General features: G+C 43.8%; 1 protein-coding gene across 4 annotated transcripts in view; it reads left to right on the top strand.

The window, feature by feature from the left end:
* The window catches only part of RFX4 (regulatory factor X4), a 171,016-nt gene that overhangs the window by 19,326 nt on the left and 131,075 nt on the right, over positions 1-20,615 (top strand). For all 4 annotated transcript variants that reach the window (XM_044941397.2, XM_006069578.4, XM_044941398.2 and 1 more), the window contains exon 2: positions 9,491-9,577. In XM_044941397.2, the coding sequence (XP_044797332.2) occupies positions 9,491-9,577 (87 nt within the window). The remainder of the gene's footprint in view (positions 1-9,490; positions 9,578-20,615) is intronic.

Below are 20,615 nucleotides of genomic sequence, written 5' to 3'. Positions count from 1 at the left end.
CTGCCTGCAGGCGTCTTGGCCTGGGAGAGGGGGCAGTGAGGCCTTTGCAATCTGCTCCTAATGGAATCCCCCACTTGTCCCCTACCATGCCTTGGGTCACGGGTCAGTGGGTTCTTCACCTTTCCCAGAGCCCATTTTCTGCCTTTGTCCGTGACGGTGGCCCTCTTTGCCAGAACACCCTTCTCTCCTCCTTGGTCTGGCAGATGCTGACCTCTTTAAGGGCCAGTTGAAATGCCCTCCCCACTGCTGCTGCTGCTGCTAAGTCGCTTCAGTTGTGTCCGACTCTGTGCGACCCCATAGACGGTAGCCCACCAGGCTCCCCCATCCCTGGGATTCTCCAGGCAAGAACACTGGAGTGGGTTGCCATTTCCTTCTCCAATGCATGAAAGTGAAAAGTGAAAGTGAAGTCGCTCAGTCATGTCTGACTCTTAGCGACCCTATGGACTGCAGCCTACCAGGCTCCTCCATCCATGGGATTCTCCAGGCAAGAGTACTGGAGTGGAGTGCCATTGCCTTCTCCGGCCCTTCACCCTACCCTCTGTGAAACAGCTCAGCTGAGCTGGAAGCCCCTTTTTGTAATCTAGACATACTCCCAGTTACCTGCTGGCTTAGGAGGCAGGGCGCCAGGGTGACAGCCAACAGCACTGGGGTCAGACAGACCTGTAGTGGTGACTTCACCTAGCTTGTCTGACGCTCACTTTCCTCCTTACAGTGTTGGAGCTGTTCAGGGCTCTGTTTCAGAACTGCTGTGAGGAAGAGAGGTAAAGCAGAGTGATCAGCGTGGAGAGGGCACTCAATAAATGCTGTGTGTGTATGCTCAGTCCCTCAGTTGTGTCTGACTCTTTGCAACCCCATGGACTGTAGCTCATCAAGCTCCTCTGTTCATGGGATTTTCCAGGTAAAAATACTGGAGTGGGTTGCCATTTCTTCCTTCAGGGAATCTTCCAGACCCAGAGATCAAACCTGCGTCTCCTGCATTGGCAGGTGGATTCTTTACCACTGAGCCACCTGGAAAGCCCTCAGTATATGCTTGACTGTCCCCACCATGGCTGTGAGCACCTGGTGGATAGAGACCATGCTTCCCTCATTTTCCCACAAGCATGCTAAGTGCTTTACCTGTGTCATTTCAGTTAATTTTTGGAGAAACCTGGGAGGCAGGACTTTAAAAAGGTTCAGGAACCACCTCAATTTTACATAGCTAGTAAGTGAAAGGACTGAGCTTTGAAAGCTAGTTTTTCTAACCACTGGCTCCACATTCTTCCTGGCCTGCCTCTATCTTCTCTTTCATCTTGTACTGTCTCCCTGGGGTTACTCTGCATCAGCCATAAATAGGTTCCATAAACAGATCACTCACGATCCACCTGTGAGCCTTTGTCTCTGTGGTCCCAGGTCTCAGAACCTCAGAAGTCCTCACTCCCTCACATGTTCAGTCTCTGCTCCAATGCTGTTTCTTCCCAGAGGTCTTCCTGAGGAAGGATGCTCCCTCTTCTTTCATTCACTTCATCACAACCATCACTGCCAGCTCTGTGCTTGACACCACTCCAGGCCCTTGGGGACTAGGCACCAAACGAGATTCTCAGGGTTGTTAGAATTTACATTTTTAAGAAGGAGGCAAATGTTGTTGTTGTTCAGTCACTCAGACGTGTCCACCTCTTTGTGACCCCATGGACTGCAGCATGCCAGGCTTCCCTGTCCTTCACCATCTCCTGGAGCTTGCTCAAACTCATGTCCATTGAGTCAATGATACCATCCAACCATCTCGTCCTCTGTCATCGCCTTCTCTTCATGCCTTCAATCTTTTCCAGCATCAGGTCTTTTTCAATGAGTCCGCTCTTTGTATCAGATGACCACAATATTGGAGCTTGAGTTTCAGCATCAGTCCCTCAAATAATATTCAGGGTTGATTTCCTTTAGGATTTACTGGTTTGATCTCCTTGCTGTCCAAGGGACTCTCAAGAGTCTTCTCCAGCACCACAGTTTGAAAGCATCAATTCTTCAGTGCTCGGCCTTCTTTATGGTCCGCCTCTCACATCCGTACATGACTACTGGAAAAACTATAGCTTTACTATATAGACCTTTGTTGGCAAAGTGATGTTTCTGGTTTTTAGTATACTGTCTAGGTTTGTCATAGCTTTCCTTCCAAGGAGCAGGCATCTTTTAATTTCATGGCTGCAGTCATCATCTGCAGGAGAAGGAAATGGCAACCCACTCCAGTATTCTTGCTTGGAGAATCCTGTGGAAAGAGGAGCCTGGAGGGCTGCTGTCGATAGGGTTGTACAGAGTTGGACATGACTAAAGTGACTTAGCATGCATGCATACGTTGGAGAAGGAAATGGCAACCCATTCCAGTATTCCTGCCTGGAGAATCCCAGGGACAGAGAGCCTGGTGGGCTGCCGTCTATGGGGTCGCACAGAGTCAGATACGACTAAAGCTACTTAGCAGCAGCAGCAGCAGCAGTCACCATCTGTAGTGATTTTTGAGCCCAAGAAAATAAAATCTGTCACTGTTTCCGTTGTTTCCCCTCTATTTGCCATGAAGTGATGGAACCAGATGACAGGATCTTAATTTTTTGAATACTGGGTTTTAAGCTGAATGAGGGAATTAAATAAAAAGAATGCATAAGAAAACATCTTTTCAGGTCCTGAGACCCTTGCCCATCAGAAATATCCTGCTGTAACATATTGGTTTCCTGTTAAATAGCTTTTGTCCATCTCTTCTTTTTAAAATTATTTTATTTTGTTCTTTTTTTTTGGCCACACCACCTGACATGTGGGATCTCAGTTCCCCGACCAGGAATTGAACCCTCGCCCTCTGTACTAGAAGTGCGGAGTCGTCTACTACACTGCGGAAGTCCCTGTTCATTTCTTCTGTTAGAACTTGACACTGAAGACTTTTGATAAGTATTTGCAAAATGAATAGATGGATGGATGAGAGGGAACCACTGGCCTGTGCCTGCTCTTGGGTGGCTTCGGGTGCAGTGGCTTGAAGCAGGGTTCCCGGCCAGGGTTTGAAGTCAGGCCACGACAGGGAGATTGCTGAATCCTCGCCACTAGACCGCCAGGGCCAGTGGCCAGTGACAAGGCCCTGGCCTGTCAGCTGTGTGGAAATGAATTTGCACATAGAGATAGGAGTGAAACAAGTAATGTGTTTATTAGAAGGAAAAAGGGTACATGCAGACAGACATGCAGGTGGGCTCAGGGAGACAGAATGGTAGTTTGAATTACTTTTATGGGGCATTTCTTCTGGGTTTCCTTTGGCCAGTCATCTTGCTTTGCCTGGTTCTGAGTCTGTATTGGGTATATCTTTGGGTCCTCCCCTGTGTGTGTGCACATCTCTTAGCCAAGATGGATTCTAGGGAAGAGACCTATGGGTAGGTTGACATCACTTACTATGGGTGGTACCCCTTCCCATTTTTGACTCTCAATGAGCCTTTCTGTGCATGTGTAGTCAGGGAGGTCTCCTTGACTTCGAGAATGAGGAATGTGTGGTCTTTTATCTTTTATCTGGACAGGGTCCAGCCTCCTCCATGATTCTGCTGTTATGGAGTTTCTGTCCACAGGGGAGAAACTATTTGGCCTGAGGCCCATCTATCTCCTGCCTCATGGCCAGTAGGATGCAGTGGGAAGAATAAGCATAAGCTTTGGAGCCTGAAGATCTGCGTTGAATTCTGACTTTAACACCTTTGAACTGTGTGACCTTGGCCACACCACTGCCAACGAGCCACAGCTCTGTGCGGTTTCCTTGTCTGTGCCTATGTACTCAGTCGCGTCAGTTGTGTCTGACTCTTTGTGGCCCTATGGACTGTCAGGCTCCTCTGTCCATGAGATTCTCCAGGCAAGAATACTGGAGTGGGTTGCCCTGCCCTCCTCCAGGAGATCTTCCCAACCCAGGAATTGAACTCACATAACCTTCGGCTACTGTATTGCAGGTGAATTCTTTACCGCTGAGCCACTGAGGAAGCCATGCCTTATTTGTAACATGGTGGAAATTTCTATCCCATGAGGTAGACTGTGAAGCTCAGATCAGGTTCTCTGTGTCAGGGTGCCCTGTAAACTTCAAGGATTATGTGCCTTTTGACAACCAACGTGGTCGGCTCTTCTTGCCAGGCCAGTGTATGTTCGCGAAGCACTGCTCTGAGTCTTGGACTGGCCTGGATGTGCCGCGCCCCCAGTGCAGCTGCTTCCTAGTTGTCATTTGCTGCTGCTGCAAAGGGAAGCAAGATTTCCTCCTGGGAAACCCAGTAACCATTTAAGGCTCTGCTCAACCTCATTTTAGGAACTTGAGAAAGTCACTTCAAATTGGTTTCTAAATCTCTGATCTGAAGTGGGGAGGCATGAAGATTGGCCTCTAAGGAATGTGGGTTAAACCCCCTGTAAGATGAAAAATCGATGAGGCATCCTCCTTCCTACCCATGATCCCAGATGAGTCAGGTGAAAGGATGCTTTGCAGCCCAGGAGCCTATGCTCACAGTCATCTATTAATCCTGTTGGACACTTAGAGCAAGGCTGGTCCTTCCTAAAAGGTCAGATGGTTTTTATGGATCAAGTATGAGGCAGGTGGGAACAGGAGGTTATCCAAGTGTGAATTGAGCTCTGCTTCTCCAGTGTCCCAGAGCACAGCGCCAATACTGCTGTGCTGATCACAGTATGAGAACTTTTGTTTTTCATAACAATAAATATAGATATTAAGACATATCACATCATATTGTCCTGAGTTTTAATTTATGACTTTTCCACACATGTAAAAACTCACATAGTATCTGGCACATAGCAGGAACTTACTGTTGTTTTTCAAAAAAAATAATGCTTTCAACAACATATTTATTGCACTATATCTGTGCACCCAGGCAGAGTGCCAGCTCCTGGGCACAGGTGAACAAAAATGACAGGGTCCCAGCAATCATGAGCTGATGGAGGAGCATCCGCCTTGTTTTTTTGATGGCAACTAGAGGGCAGAAACCAGTCTTATTCATGTTTATATCAGACTCACTTGACTACAGCTTCTTGATCTACATGGGACAAAATACATTTTTGTTGAATTTTTCTTTATTTGGAAAATTGCCTTTGATGTGTTGTCCTTTTTATGCTGTATGTGGTAGAAAAGAAAGCGATTAGGAAATTCTATAGACATGTGGATATATCTCCTTACACAGTGTGCATTTTTTTATATCATTCATGTCAATAACATAATGTTCGTTGAAGCCAGTCTATAGGAAAAACTTTATACCAGGCACTAGTGGAGAGTCAAGAGAAATAAAATAAAATGGACTGCGTTCTTAAGATGTTTAAGTTCTGAACTGAGGAGCTTGTTATGTAAAACAAAGGCTTGCAAAGAAACATGTAAATGAACTTAGCAAAAATTGTAATATATAAGTTGAGTTTTAGCACAAGTTGTAATACAAGGCAGACTGTGATCGTTGTTGCAATACTGGCAATGTGTTCTGGAGACCGTATGGGATATGGGATAAGGAGAGCTCAGAGCACACTTGGAAAGACAGCACTGTGGTTATGACCTGAGTGTGAATGCTGATCCTCCTCTTACTAGCTGGATGACTTTGGACAAGTCATCTAATCTTTCTGAGCCTTAGTTTCCTGCTCTCTAAAATGGGCATATTGATAGAACCTGTCTTGTAGGGCTGTTATGAGGATTATGTATGATGGTGTACCAAATGCATTTACATAATGCTTGACCCATAAGAGCTCAGAATATGGTGGCCTTTGTTAAGCCCCTTAATCTACAAATGAGGGCTTTCCAGGTGGCTCAGTGGTAAAGAACACATTTGCCCATGCTGGAAACACAGGAGAGGAGGATTTGACCCTTGGGTTGGGAAGATCCCCTGGAGGAAGGAATGGCAACCCACTCCAGTATTCGTACCTGGGAAATCCCATGGACAGAGGAGCCTGGCAGGACAGAGGAGCCTACAGTCCAACAAAGAGTTGGACATGACTGAGCATGGACACACACACAATCTACAAATGAATAAGATAGATGAATGCAGTGTTTCATTAAACATTCAATATGCCTGTCATTCTGGTTGATTAATTCTTGATCTTTGTAAAACCATAACCCATTAGTAATAGTTTTAAAGTGTGTAATGTTACCTTCAGGTGACCTGAATAGAGGCCTTTCAGTCCTGTGGAGCAACCTGGCTATGGGACACGAGTTGCAGATGGCACTATTAAGGGTCCCCCTAGGGAGGAAGACAAAGCTCAAAAAGCACCTGTGACTCCAAGGCCTGTGGCCTCTATAAATTTTTCAGAATGTTGCGTTCATACAGTCTGGAATGCAAGACCTTTGAACGCTCTGGAAACCCCCATGTCTAGAACAACAGAGGTGATGGTTCTGCCAGACCTGGCACAGCTTAGACCCCATCTGAACCCTCAGAGCTCACTGAGCCCCTCATGTTCAAACAGACATTGATTAAATAGAAGATGCCAGAAGCAGGAGAACTGGATGGCTAAAAAGTAGAGGAACAATTTCTCCCAAGAAAGTGCTGAAACAAGTGGGGTCCATTTTGACTAGAAAAAAATGAAGATGTGTGGCTTCCTCCTGTATCTGACATGTGCCTCAGAGACCAGACCTACTCTGCGCTGCTCCAGGGAGCAGAGCTGGGCAGCGGAGTGGACACAAGCTTAAGCCATGGGTCAGAGAGGTCTGAGTGGGGGCAATGGATGGGGGAAAGGAGTACTTGGTGAGATTTCTTCTCTCTCCCCTCTCTCCCTCCTGTAGCCTTGCTTTCATCTCTCTCCAGGGTTGGAGTTGGGCAGTGTGGGGGAGAGGGACTGCCCTCAGGACAGCTCTTACTTGACTTGAACTCTTGTGAACAGTTGTTGCATCTCTTGACCCACCTGGTGTTGCAGTGAGCTCTCAGAGAGGGTTCCCCCTTCCAATGGCTGGGGATTATCATCTGCAAGAATAGGCCCCTTTGCGGAATGACAATGATGATAACAAGCCTGATTCTGGCACAGGCAAATGGGTGAGGGTGTTCCCTTCTACTGACGAAGGAGAGTGGCGGAGTATTTGTGAATGTGTGTGCCCACACACATGTGAGAGTGAGTAGGTGTGCATACCTAGCTAGGGAGACCAAGAGCTGGCCTCGAACAATAGAAATGGATTTTGGTGGTATGGTTAGGTGGAGGGAGGGACTGCAAATTTCATGAGACGCCATCTGACATCAGCCACGGCTGTTGCCAGGGAAAATGTGCCAGGACTTGAAAGGGTTAAAAGATCTGAGTAGAGACATTCTGGAGAATTCTGAAAAGAATTCTGGAGATTTGTATCCAGATGTGGTTTTGCATAAGATGTGATGACAAATACCCACCCTGTGTCATCACAGCTTTGAAACCATTGCAAGCTGTTTGTTTCTACATTGTACGTTTGCTATCTGGAAGGGGGTAGCGTTTTAATGCTTTGAATCTCTCAGCTACTCCCTGTTTCCTTAGAAATACCAGATTTCCATATCCTCTTAACAAGCTGGTGCCTGTTCCACTCCTTGGATATTTCTCTGCTACAATTGTGGAAGCAGCTTTTAAAAAAGCAGTTTGTTGAAACATACAATACACACCAAAACCCCAACATTTCTCTCTGCTGTTGGCACTTGCTTTCCCCTCACTACATTGCTCAGGAGCCAGTGTTAGCGTGGTTTCCTTTAACAATATGTTACTAAGTAATGAACTTTTCCTTGGCTCTTTGAATTATGAGACGTCACATTACTCGATTAAGCTTCAGTTGCTCTCTAGGGAAACTGGAGATGAAAATCCTTACTTCAGAGAGTTGTGGTCAGAATTCAATGAAGTATGTTAATATTAAAATAGGGGTTCAGTAAATGCCAGCTCCCATATTATAAAGAAGGCAGCAGGAGACAGCACTGTTCAAAAGCACGCATTCATAGGTGTAATCAGTTCTGCTCTAACACTAATATGCATCCCCCCGAGTTATCACCATTCTACAAAACTGCACAACAAAAAGCACAGCATTCACTGGAATAATAAACTAGGGGCACAACGCTTAAAAACTTTGTCAGTGACGCATAGCCAAAAAGATAGGACCCTAATAAAAAGGATAGCACAGTTTTACACATGTTAAATGGTTAAGAGGCATATAAATACAATAAGTATGGCACTTGACCTTGAAAAAGACTTGAAATTTACTTTTGGAAGTGGACTTTGGTAGGGCCACAGCTTGTGTGTTATTGTGAAATGTGGTGGAATGTGGTCTATCTGTGGCTCATAACTCATGCCGTAAACTTGAGTAGCTGGTAGATGTTTGAGGTGTGAGCACGTGTGTCTTTTGCATAATCCTAAAGGGCTCAGGTGATGGACAGGGAGGCCTGGTGTGCTGCGATTCATGGGGTCGCAAAGAGTCGGACACGACTGAGCGACTGAACTGAACTGAACAGGGCTCAGTTCAGCTATGTGCAGTATCTGCATTCACTTAATGTTTTCTAAGAAACAAATCAAGCATAAGCAAACAGAAAATTGTGCTAGGCACAAATGGTTCCCTAATGTATCACTTGCATTGCACACATTTGTGGTTTCAAAACAAACATTGTAGCAGAACTGATGTCCTTAGCTGATGCTGTTGAATGAATGAATGAACCGATAGTGGATTCTCTAGATCATAGAAAAAGCATTATGCTACTTCATGGAAAGTACATTTGTATTGTTTGGAATTGGATTTTTAAAAAAAAATTCCTATGGTCTTTGGGTTTTAAAACTAATGGAGGGACTTCCCTGGTGGTCCAAGGCTAAGATGCCGTGCTCCCAATGCAGGGGACCCGGGTTCCATCCCTGGTCAGCAAACTAGATCCCACATGACACAATTAAGAGTTCACATGCTGCAAGAAAGGCTGAAGATGCTGTATGCCACAGCTAAGGCCCACGGAGTCAGCTAAGTAAATTTAAATAAACAAAATAATAGGTAACTATTCCAGACCTTCTGAAGCCTCCTCTTGTGGGGACTTTCAGTCTGGGCCTGGAAGAGCCCCTTCAGGGGTCACTGACGGAGTAGGGGTGGAGGAAGCTGCAAGCTTCCCTGCCTTCCTCTTCAACCAGAACCTTCAGGGTTGTATCTGCTTTTCTTTTTGTTTTCTTTTGAACTAAGGGTTCTGCTTCTAATTCACAAGTCTCCAAACCATCAGTGATTCAGCTGACCAAATTTTGTTTTACAAACTAGTTCTCAGGAATATATTAATATCTTCATTTTGAAGAAAGATAATTCTCTGTGAACACTCAGTTGGTACTAATACTCCAAAATTAGTTGAATTTGGCCAAGAAATACTCAAGTGGGGCTTTGAATTACCATTTTGCCTCCAAGCTACTCAGCAAAATCTTATCAGCAATGGTGCATACTGGGCTTCATGTTAAATCCAACTCCAGTCTGGGCAGATCTCAGATGAAAGTTGATGGGCATTTAAATCTAGGGCATTGATGATGTTCCTGTCTCTTTGCAAACACCAACAGTGTGATTTTCTTTATTTTTCATTTTTAGAGAGCTGGATTGAAAGATGTCTCAACGAAAGTGAAAACAAGCGTTATTCCAACCACACATCTCTGGGGAATGTTTCTAATGATGAAAGTAAGTGCTTAAAACTCAATCTTCCATGATGTCCTGGCTATGGGCTGTGTTCTGATGAGGAATGGTGCGTGGGAATGCTAGACTAGGTCATGTTACCCGAAACAAGAGGCTCTCCAGCCATTTATGAAATACCCAAGCCTTCCTTATAATATCCTCCAGGAGGGAGTTCAATGCATTCAGATGGATGTGGAAACTGAGGCCACAGCAAAAACTTGCCGTTTACACATTCTTATTGTCTGAGTCCCTAAAGATTCCATCTCAGTGATGCTCCAGTGGGAAAATGTGGACTTTGAATGGGAAAGGCCATTCTCCGTAGATACGGATTTAAAGGAGTGTGTCATGGGACTGTTGTTTTAAAGTCACAAATGTCTTTGGTGTTGGAAAGTAACGATTTTTCCTGCATCTTGAACTAGAGAATTGGAATTGATGGAAAGATATAAATTGCTGTGTTCGTTAATGTCAGGCTAGGGCTCCTGGGTACCTTATATTAAGAGCAGAAGACGACTTGGGACTTGTATTTGTCCCTAAAGCACTATAAAAAGGGGGCAGCTTATTATAAAGTCATTTCCAACAGGGACAGAATGTCTTTTTTAGTTGGTAAAGTGCATCTCCTTAGTTCAGTTTTCTCAGAGGTTCAGGGACTCTTCAGGGAAGATTTAGCCATACTGTTGTACGTCACGGTAGGTTTTCTTTTTCATTTCTGCATAGTACTCCCCTGTATGCTTCTATCACAGTGCATGCATCGATTTATATGTTGACGGATATTTAAACTGCTCCAAGTTTTCGACTGTTTAAGCATCTCTGAACATTTTTTTAATGTTTATTTTAATGTGGTAGAATATGCCTGATGTAGAATTTATCATTTTAACCATGTTAAGTATATAATTCAGTGGCTGTAAGTACTTCCACCTCGTTGTGCAACCATCACCACGATCCATCTCCAGAACTTTTTTCATCTCCCCAAACTAAAATTCTGTACCCATTATACAATAGCTCTCCATCCCCCTTTCCCCCTAGTCCCTAGCAATTACTACTCTACTTTCTGCTATTCTTTATGAATTTGACTAACTGTAAGAATCTCATATAAATGGAATCACATAGTATTTGTCCTTTTGTGACTGACTTATTTCACTTTGCATAATATTCATCCATGTTGTAGCATGTATCACAATTTGCTTCCTTTTTAAGGCTGAATGACACTCCACTGTATGTATATACACCACATTTTGTTTATCCATTGATGGACATTTGGGCTATTTCTATTTTTTGGCTAGTGTGAATAATGCTGCTATACACACAGGTGAACAAATAACTGGTTGAGTTCTGCTTTCACTCCTTTTGGATATATAACCAGAAGTGAAATTGCTGGATCATATGGTAATTCCATATTTACTATTTTGAGGCATTGCTGTATTTCCATGGTGAGTGCACATTCTCACCAGCAATGTGCTAGAGTTCCAATTTCTCAATATTCTTGCTAATGTTTGTTATTTTCTGGGTATTTTTTTTTTTTTTTGGTAATAGTCATTCTAATGTATAAGGCAATATCTCATTGTGGTTTTGATTTATAGTTTCCTAATGATTAGTGATGTTGAGCATCTTTTCATGTACTAAGTGACTGTTTGTATTATGTATACTTTGGAGTAATTGCCTATTCAAGTCTTTCAGCCATTTTTGAAACATAAAGCTTGTGAACTTTGAAAATTTTATTTATTTATTTTTGGCTGTGCTGGGTCTTTGCTGCTGCATGCAGGCTTTCTCTAGCTGTGGCAAGCGGGGGCTATTCTCTAGCTGTGGTGGACAGGCTTCTTGTTGGGGTGGCTTCTCTTGTTGAAGAGCATATGGACTCCAGGGTGCACATGGGCTTCAGTAGCTGTGACCTATGGACTTAGTTCCCCCGGGGCATATGGAATCTTCCTGAACCAAGGATCAAACCTGTGTACCCTGTGTTGGCAGGCAGATTCTTAACCACTGAATCACCAAGGAAGTCCTTTTGATCATTTTTTAAAAATCAGATAGTTTATTTCTGTGGTTGTTGAATTGTAGGAACTTCCCTAATGATGAGTGATATTGAACATTTCTTTCATGTGCTTATTGATTATTTGTCTTATTCTTTGTAGAAATGTCTATTGAAGTCTCCCAACTGCTAGTTCTTTACATATTTTGTATATTAACCCACTATCAGATATTTGTGTTGCAAATATTTTTCTCCTGTTCTGTGGGTTGCATTTTACTCTGTTGATTATGCACTTTGATGCACAGTTTTCAATTTTAACGTAGTCTGATTTATCTAATTTTTCTTTTTCTTAAGTTTATTTTTAATTGAAGGATAATCGCTTTACAGTATTGCATTGGTTTCTATCAAACATCAATATGAATCAGCCATAGGTTTACCCATGTCCCCTTCCACTTGGACATCTATTTTTTCTTTTATCTGTGCTTTGGTGTCCATATTCAAGAAATCACTGCCAAATCCAATGTCATGATGGTTTTCCTTTGTTTTCTTCTGAAAGTTTTATAGTTTTAGCTCTTATGTATAGGTTTTTAATTCATTTTGAGTTAATTTTTGGTAACTTTTCACTTTTTCTTTTCTCAGTTTACATCTTTTTAAAATTTCATGTACTTCTGCTCTTACCTCTAGGTTTTCCTCCCTTGCACTTTCTTTGAGTTCAATTTTTTGCCTTTTTCTATTGTGAGACAGACACTTAGATCATTGATTTTCAATTTTTTCTAAGGTAGGCATTTAAAGTTATAAAAATTCCTCCAAGTACTACTTAACTGCATCACATAATTTTTCTGGTGTCATACGTGCATTATTATACAGTCAAACTTATTTTTTAATTCCTATTGTGATTTGTTCTTTTACCCATGATTTATTTAGAAATCTATTGCTTAATGTCTAAAAACTTGGGGATTTCCTAGTTGCCTTTCTACTAGGCAACTTTATATGTTTGCTGTTATAATTCCACCATGGTCACAGAACATATTCTGTATGACTTCAATGTTTAAAATTAGTAAGACTTGATTTTTGTCCAAACATATGTTCAATTTGGCAAATGCTCACGTATGCTTGTAAGGAATGAGTATTCTGCCATATTTGGATGGAATATCCTACAGGTATCAATTAGATCAGGTTGTTAATCATGTTTTTCAGATGTTCCATATCCCTATAGATTTTGATGTTGTCTCTAAGGTACTGAGAGAGGTATTACAGTGTGATTACCTATCTTTTCAGTTTTGTTAATTCCTGCTTTACATATTTTAAAGTATTCATTTCTTAGAAATTTAGGATTGTTGAATCCTCTTGTTGAAATGATGTCCCTCCTTATACTGGGTTTCCCAGGTGGCTCAATGGTAAAGAATCCTCCTGCCAATGCAGGAGACACAGGAGACTTGGGTTCAATTCCTGGTCAGAAAAATCCTCTGGAGAAGGAAACAGCAATCCACTCCAATATTCTTGCCTGGAGACTCCCATGGACAGAGGAGCCTGGGGTGGGCTACAGTCCATGGGGTTGAAAAAGAGTCACACATGACTTAGTGACTAAACAGCAGCATCTCCTTATGTCTAGTAATACTTATTGCCTACATGTCTATTTTATTTGATGTTACTATAACTATACCAGCTTTCTTTTTTTTATTGGGATTGTTGTGGTATATCTTTGTCTTTTTATTTTCAACCTTTCTGAATTCAATATTAGGATTTTTATATAGTTTTAAAAAACCAGTCAGATTATCTTTAAGTGGAATATTCAGATCATTTAAATGTAATATAGTTACTTACATTGTTGAGCTTAAATCAGCAAACTTGCTATCTAGTTTTTATTTCTCCCATCTGACTTTATTTCTTTATTCCTCCCTTGTTCCTTTTTTTGGGGGAGGGATTAACACAGGTAAATACTTTAAAGTGTTTTTCTCTGCTAACTCTCCAACTAGATGTTCTTGTAGAGTGTTTCACTCAGGGATTGCATTCCGCACCCTTCCTTTCATGTCTGCCTCACATGAATCCTTCCCCCACTTCAAATACAGGGCATGAACGCTCTCACAGCCTGACCTAATTTAACACTTTTCCATCATCTGTGCCATTGCTTTAGTGTGTTTTACATCTACCTATGTTATAAGCCCTGTAAGACATTTTTATCATTGTCTTACATATTAGTCAATATTTATTGATGTTTATTCACACATTGACCCTTTCCAGGGCTCTTCATCCTTGTCAGCAAGTCCATGTTTCCATCTTGGATAACTTTTTTAGTTTCCTTCATAACTTTATTTATTTATTTAGGCTGCAATGTGCGGCATGTGGAATCTTTGCAGGATCCTAGTTCCCTGACCAGGGATCGAACCCATGACCTCTGCACTGAGAGCACAGAGTCTTAACCACTGGACACCAGGGAAGCTCAGGAATCATTACTTCTTTAACCCAAAGAAATTCCTTTACTATTTTTGGTAGGGCCATATAGAGTAGTGTAGATCAGGAAAACCATTGTTATTTCACCTTTATTTTTGAAAGATATTTTTGCTGAATATAGAATTCTAGTTTGGTAAGATTTTTATTTCCCTTTCAACCCTTTAAAGTTTTCATTGCATGGTTCTCTGGTTTCTAAAAGTTAGTCATCAGACTTACTTTTACTCATTTGAATGAGGTGTGTCTTTTTGTCTCAGACAAAAAGATATTTCTCTTTGTCTTTAGTTTACAGCAGTTTGTCTGTGATGTTCTACCCCAGGTTCAATCCCTGGTCTGGGAACTAGATCCTGCCTGCTGCAACTAAGATCTGGTACAGCCAAATAAATAAATAAATATTTAAAACATTTCTTACCTCTTAAAAAAAACTGTCTCTTCTGTAGGCCCCTGCTCTCAAAGAATTTTCATTCCAGAAGGGAAGCTAAGGCGCATGTTTGCATATTAGTAAGGCAAGGTTGTATGTGATAAATTCCACTTGAATTGTGCAACGTGTTCTACCTTGTCATACCAGGTATGTTTCTGGATTCCAGTATGACCTCACTGTAAGCTTGTTAGAAATGCAGAATCTCAGGCCTGCTCCAGACTGACTGAGGCACACTCTGCATTTTAACAACCCCCCAGGTGATTAGAATGCATGCTAAAGTTTGGGATCAGGCACACAGTTGGAAAATGACTAGGGAAGGCATCTTGAAGGAGGCGGCATTTGCGTTGGGTCTCCTAGGATCCATGTGGTTCCTTTAAGTAAAGGACTGGGAGGCAAAAACCCACAAGGCAGGTTTTGAACTTGAAGAGTGTTCCACACTGTCTTGAGCAGAGAGATGGAAGGGTCATGGGAACCAGGACTGGGGAGGAGAGTTTGGACCAAGTTGGTGAGGGACTTGGATTCCGACGAAGGGTTTGGAGCTGCATAGTTACGGTGCCACTGCAGGGGCTGAGTGGAGGTGTGTCAGACCCCAGTTTTCAGAAGGTGAGTCTGGTTCTCTGCAGGTGAATTGGAGCGAGGAAGACACTTCAGAGGCTCCCACCTGGCCCAGGTAAGGGGACGAGGCTGAAGCCCAGGGTGATATCAGTGGGACGGAGGGAACTGGACAGACTGGGGTGATGGGATGGGTCTGAAGAGCAGGAACCCAGTGGGATTTCTTGGGATTCCTGTTTCCCTCCGTGGGAAACAGAACAAGTGACTGCACAGCCCTGTAACCCTGATGGGCCCGTCTTCTAGGCCTCAGGTCGCCGTTTCCTTAGAGCTAAACCAAATGACTTCAGCCTCTATCTCAGATCCTGGGCAGATGTCTAGAGTTTTCCCTGTATCTCCAAGAGTTATCAGACTGTGTGTGTGTGAGAGTGTGTGAATGTGCGTGTGTGTGAGTGTGTGTGAGTGTGTGTGTGAGTGTGTATGAGTGACAGTCCATACAAAGTCCTGTTCCCTCTGCTCTTTGACAACTCCTAACAACTGTCAGACCCTTCGGCAGCTCCCTCCCACCTACCCCGTGCAACATCCGCTTCCCTTACCCTTCCTAACCCTTCACCAGCTCATTATCCTGGCGTTACTGACAGACCAGTGGTGAAGGGGGATATTTAAAGCACAGGGACAGGAAGAGTTGGAATTCAACAGCACGGTGGCATAGAACTGGGGTCACAGTGGGTCACCGTTTAATGCGACTCATCATTAACATTAAAATTCCATCGAATTCCAGGGCTAGAGAGGTGTAATTTACTTTTCTCTCCCCCGACTTGGCATGTCCAGTTATCATCCAGTTTGGTATTTTCTAACTCCATAAGAGAGAGTTCCAGAGAAATGTGGTTAAACTGGTCCACATTCCCATGGAGTTGTAGGCAAAAGCCCCCAGCCCCGCCAACAGCAGAAAGGCTCTGGGACAGCTCCTAGAGCAAGGACAGGGGCTTAGAGCCAGAGGTCTGGGGTGCAAGGCATGCCACAGAGAGTCCATCTAGGATGGCTTTTAAAGACTGGATTGCCCATGTGGGATGAACCCTGCAGGGTTAGTCCCAGCTGGGAACCTAGGTGCAGCCCTGCAGGCAGGCGTAGGAGGCCCAGTGCTTAGGTTATGATTTAAGACAACCTCCAACTCTTGCCCTTCCTCAGCCTCCATACCCATCATGGGCTGCCCTTTTTTTGTTTGTTTGTTTGTTTTTTTAAATATTTTCTTGAACGTTCCACATGGCATGTGGAATCTTAGTTCCCCAACCAGGGATTGAAACTTGCATTGGAAGCTCGGAGTCTTAACCACTGGGCTGCCAGGCAAGTGTCCCTACAGATTGTTGTTTCTGCCCCCTGAGTGTCTATCTGTCCTCTCCTTGTGGAGAATTAGGTAGTTCCTCCTTTGTGTATGAAGCCCACTGCCAAGCCCTTCTGCACCTCCACTTACTCCCTCCACAGCTGTCAGTCCCTGAGGGGAAAGGAGCATGTCTGATGGACTGGGCCTCACTTAATATAGAAGGCCTGGGGCATCATAAGTGCTTACTGAGTGCTTATTGCTGCTAAGTCGCTTCAGTCATGTCTGACTCTGTGCGACCCCATAGACGGAAGCCCACCAGGCTCCCCCATCCCTGGGATTCTCCAGGCAATAACACTGGAGTGGGTTGCAATTTCCCTCTCCAATGCATGAAAGTGAAAAGTGAAAGTGAAGTCGCTCAGTTGTGTCCGACTTCTAGCGACCCCATGGACTGCAGCCCACCAGGCTCCTCCATCCATGGGATTTTCTAGGCAAGAGTACTGGAGTGGGGTGAGTGCTTATTAAGTAATTGTTTTTAGCAAAGCAAAATACTGTACAGCCATGCTAGATTACAATCCATATCTATAATTTACTTTCAGCTTTTGGCACTCCAGGACCATTTTAACCATTTGAAGAGGTTCTTCCTTCTGATATTCCCTCCCCAATAGGATCTTTAGGTCCCTCCCTGGTCTTCCCTTCTAAGCTTCCTAATGGGAAGCATATTTGTTTATTATGCATTCTTCAAGCATTTCCAATGTTTATTGTATATTCTTCCAGCATTTGATTTCTTTATGCAAACAAACATTCATATATACGTTCTTTTTTGCCATTTTCTCTTTTATTGCCACTTTCTTACACACAAAAAATAGCACCTTATATACACTTTGCTGTGACTAGCTTTTATTATAAGTCCTAGAGTGTAAGATCCCATGGACGGAGGAGCCTGATGGGCGCAGTCCATGGGGTCGCTAAGAGTTGGACATGACTGAGCGACTTCACTTTCACACATTGGAGAAGGCAATGGCAACCCACTCCAGTGTTCTTGCCTGGAGAATCCCAGGGACGGGGGAGCCTGGTGGGCTTCCGTCTATGGGGTCGCACAGAGTTGGACATGACTGAAGTGACTTAGCAGCAGCAGCAGAGTGTAAGAATGGAGAGAGCATTCTCATTCTTTTCTTTTTTTTAGTCTTCTTTTTCACAGCTGTGTAGTATTCCACTGTGATGTCATCTAGCTAACTAGAAGAGCACTGTGCTGTTTCCAACACTTTTGCTGTTATAGCCAAGTTGCAGTGACCAACCTTGTGCCTGGTCATTTCCCATGTGTCCAGGAGTAGTAGCAGTATCTGTTCACAGATGTGGGACTGCTGGATAAAGGACATGTAGGATTTCAGTGATTCTGTTAAATGTCTTTCCACATTGGGGGAGGTCATCATTTTGCATTCTCCCTGCAAGATAGGAGTCATCTGTTTCCCACAGCTTCACAGCAGAGTTTTGTGACTGTGGTTTGGATTTTTGCCAATCTGATAAGTGAGAAATGGCATTTTAGTGTGCTGTTCATTTTCATTGAAATCGATTATCTTTTCACATTTCAGGAACATTTGCATTTTCCACCACTCATGTATCCTGGTCTTTTTCTTTTTGTTTTTTAAATATCTATCTATTTAATTTTGGCTGTGCTGGGTCTGCATTACTGCACGGGCTTTTTCTCTAGTTGTGGTGAGCAGGGGCCGCTCCCTAGTTGCAGTGCTCAGGCTTCTCACTGTGGTGGCTTCTCTTGTTGCAGAGCACAGGCTCTAGAACTTACAGACTTCATTAGTTGCGGCTCCCAGGCTCTACAGGACAGGCTCGAGAATTGTGGCCCACGGGGTTAGCTGTTCCATGGTATGTGGGATTTTCCCCCGTCAGGGATCGAACCTGTGTCTCCTGCATTGGCGGGCAGATTCTTCAACACTGAGCCACCAGGGAAGCCCTCCTTTTGGTTTTATTGGAGCTCTTTTTAATAAAAGAGGAGGGAGGTGAGACTGTTGTCTGTGGTATGATTGCAAGTTTCCCAAGAGAGTACTTACAGGGTGGGGGTTTTTTCCCCACTTAGAGACTTTAGATTTTTCTCATGTGGTAAAATTTCTCAAAATTTCCTCATATGACTTTGGGCTTTGTATCAACATTAGAAAGGCTCTTTCCTGCTCCAAGATTATGAAGGAATTTACCCAGAGGAGGTGAAAGGAAGCAGGTGTGGGCGCCTCTGAGCGGTGCTGCCAACATCACAGTCTTGTTTGGGACTTAGCCCCATTCCCACGGGGAGAAGGGTTTGCTGCCAGGGGCTGATGCGCATTGCCAAAGGCCTGGTCCAGGCACCCTGATCATCAGCTGGTGCTCTTTGGAGGGGCTGGAAGGGAAGTAGATAAGGGGGAACGAAATGTTTGGCAGCCCCATTTGTTCCCAACAGGTGAGGTCTGGCCAGGTGCAGCCTGATTAGTATAATGAAAGGAAATAGAATTAGAACTTTGAAGTGAAACTTGAGGCTTACATAAATTTGAACCTTTCCTGGGATTTGAAAAGAAGTAATTAATTTAGAAACGTTCTCCATCCATATTAAACGCTGCCACACCAGCTCTAGGCAAGAAATATTCTAAAATAGAGTTCCCAAATATTGTAAATTCAGCCAGCATAGAGGCAGAAGACAAATGATTAGGTAGGTAATATGTTCCCTAAAAGTCTTTAGTTCAGTTCTACAGGTTTGAAGGGAGAATGAGGCTCATAAGTGTTGGGGTTCAGGGAGGTTGGGGTGTCCCTTAGCCTGGGTCCCTCTCCTGGCTCCACTGTTAAACTGTATGACTTAAGGTAAAGCACTTCACCTCTCTGAGCCTCAGTTTCTTCCTCTGTAAAAGGGGATAATAGTCATAATTAAACCTAACATTGACTAAGCACTAAGAATGTATCAAGTATTTGATGTTTCACATTCATTAAATTATTCACTGTCTCAGGAAGCTATGAAAATTAAATGCAGTAATGTGAAGAGCTTTGCCCAGTACCTGGCATGTTATAAGACCCCAGTGAACATTCCCTGATGAAAGTGAAAGTGTTATTTTCTCAGTTGTGTCCAACTCTGTGACTCCATGGACTGTAGCCTGCCAGTTCCCCTGCCCCTGGAATTCTCCAGTAAAGAATACTGCATAGCTATTTATCCAGGGGATCTTCATGACCCAAGGATCGAACCCATGTCTCCCACATTGCACACAGAATCTTTACTATGGGCCACCAGGGAAGCAGTACTGTTACTTTATATGCTTACTGCAATCAGATGGGTAGACTCAGCTTTTGATTGTGGTATTATCTTAGCCATTTATTCATTCCACAAATACCTTCCATGTATGGGTATTGGAGATACCATGGTGATTGTGGTCTGTGCCTGCAGAGCTTACAAACCCCCAAGGCAGATGCACTGATCAGCATGTAGTGATCGCACCCCGTGACAAGAGCTTTACTAGGGACCAGCCAGGGTGCTATGGAGCCCAGGGGACAGAGTGGATAACTGTCCCAGGTGCAGGACTTGCTAAACCCAGGCCTGTGGGCAGGACAGGGCAGGGCGGGTGCACAACTTCTCTGGAGGAGTAACAACTATAACTGTACCAGGGACCACTTAGTGCATACCTTGTGCCAGGAGTGGTTTAGTTAACTCTCACAATTAGTGCTTAGAATTGTTATTACCCCTATTTTACAAATAAGGAAACTAAGGCACCAAAAGTTTGTTTGAGGTCACACAGCCAGCAAGTGACAGAGCCAGGATCTGAGCCTGGGAATTTGACTGCCAAGTTAATATTAGGACATAGATCCAGGAAGGGGAGTAGAGGTGCTCACCACTGGGAAATGGACCAGGATTCCCAGGACGGGGATATTAGGAATTAAAACTGCAAAGTGGGAGCAGAATGGAGGGGCAGAGAGAAGACCAAGCACTGGGCAGCATCTCAGTGGGAGGAATTTTAAGCCGATGTTGCTCTCTGGCTTTGGTAGGACAAGCGATGTGGGCCTGGAGGGTGGATGGCCCAGCGTGGGCCATGAATGGCTCCAGGAACCTTGTCGGCTTGGAATTCTGCCTTACAGGGTGCATCTTATTTGGTTTGAAGCATTTCTGCCTGTTAAAATGAAGAGCTACTTGGCAAGGCTAATTCCAAAAGTCTCTATCAACCACGGCTATGTTCATTTTTCTAAAATGTGCTCTCCTGTCCTCTTTGCCTAGCTGGCTCCTGCTGCTCCTTCGGATCCCAAGCCTGGGCTTATACCCCTACTTGGTGCTGCCATAGCTTCTTGGGTCTGCCTTCTCAGCTCTTGCCCAAGACTTACGTTT

This window comes from Bubalus bubalis, chromosome 4, assembly GCF_019923935.1.
Source record: "Bubalus bubalis isolate 160015118507 breed Murrah chromosome 4, NDDB_SH_1, whole genome shotgun sequence".
Classification (NCBI taxonomy): Eukaryota; Metazoa; Chordata; class Mammalia; order Artiodactyla; family Bovidae; genus Bubalus; species Bubalus bubalis.
Note: the sequence above shows the minus strand (reverse complement) of the source record. Positions and strands in the feature narration are given on the sequence as shown.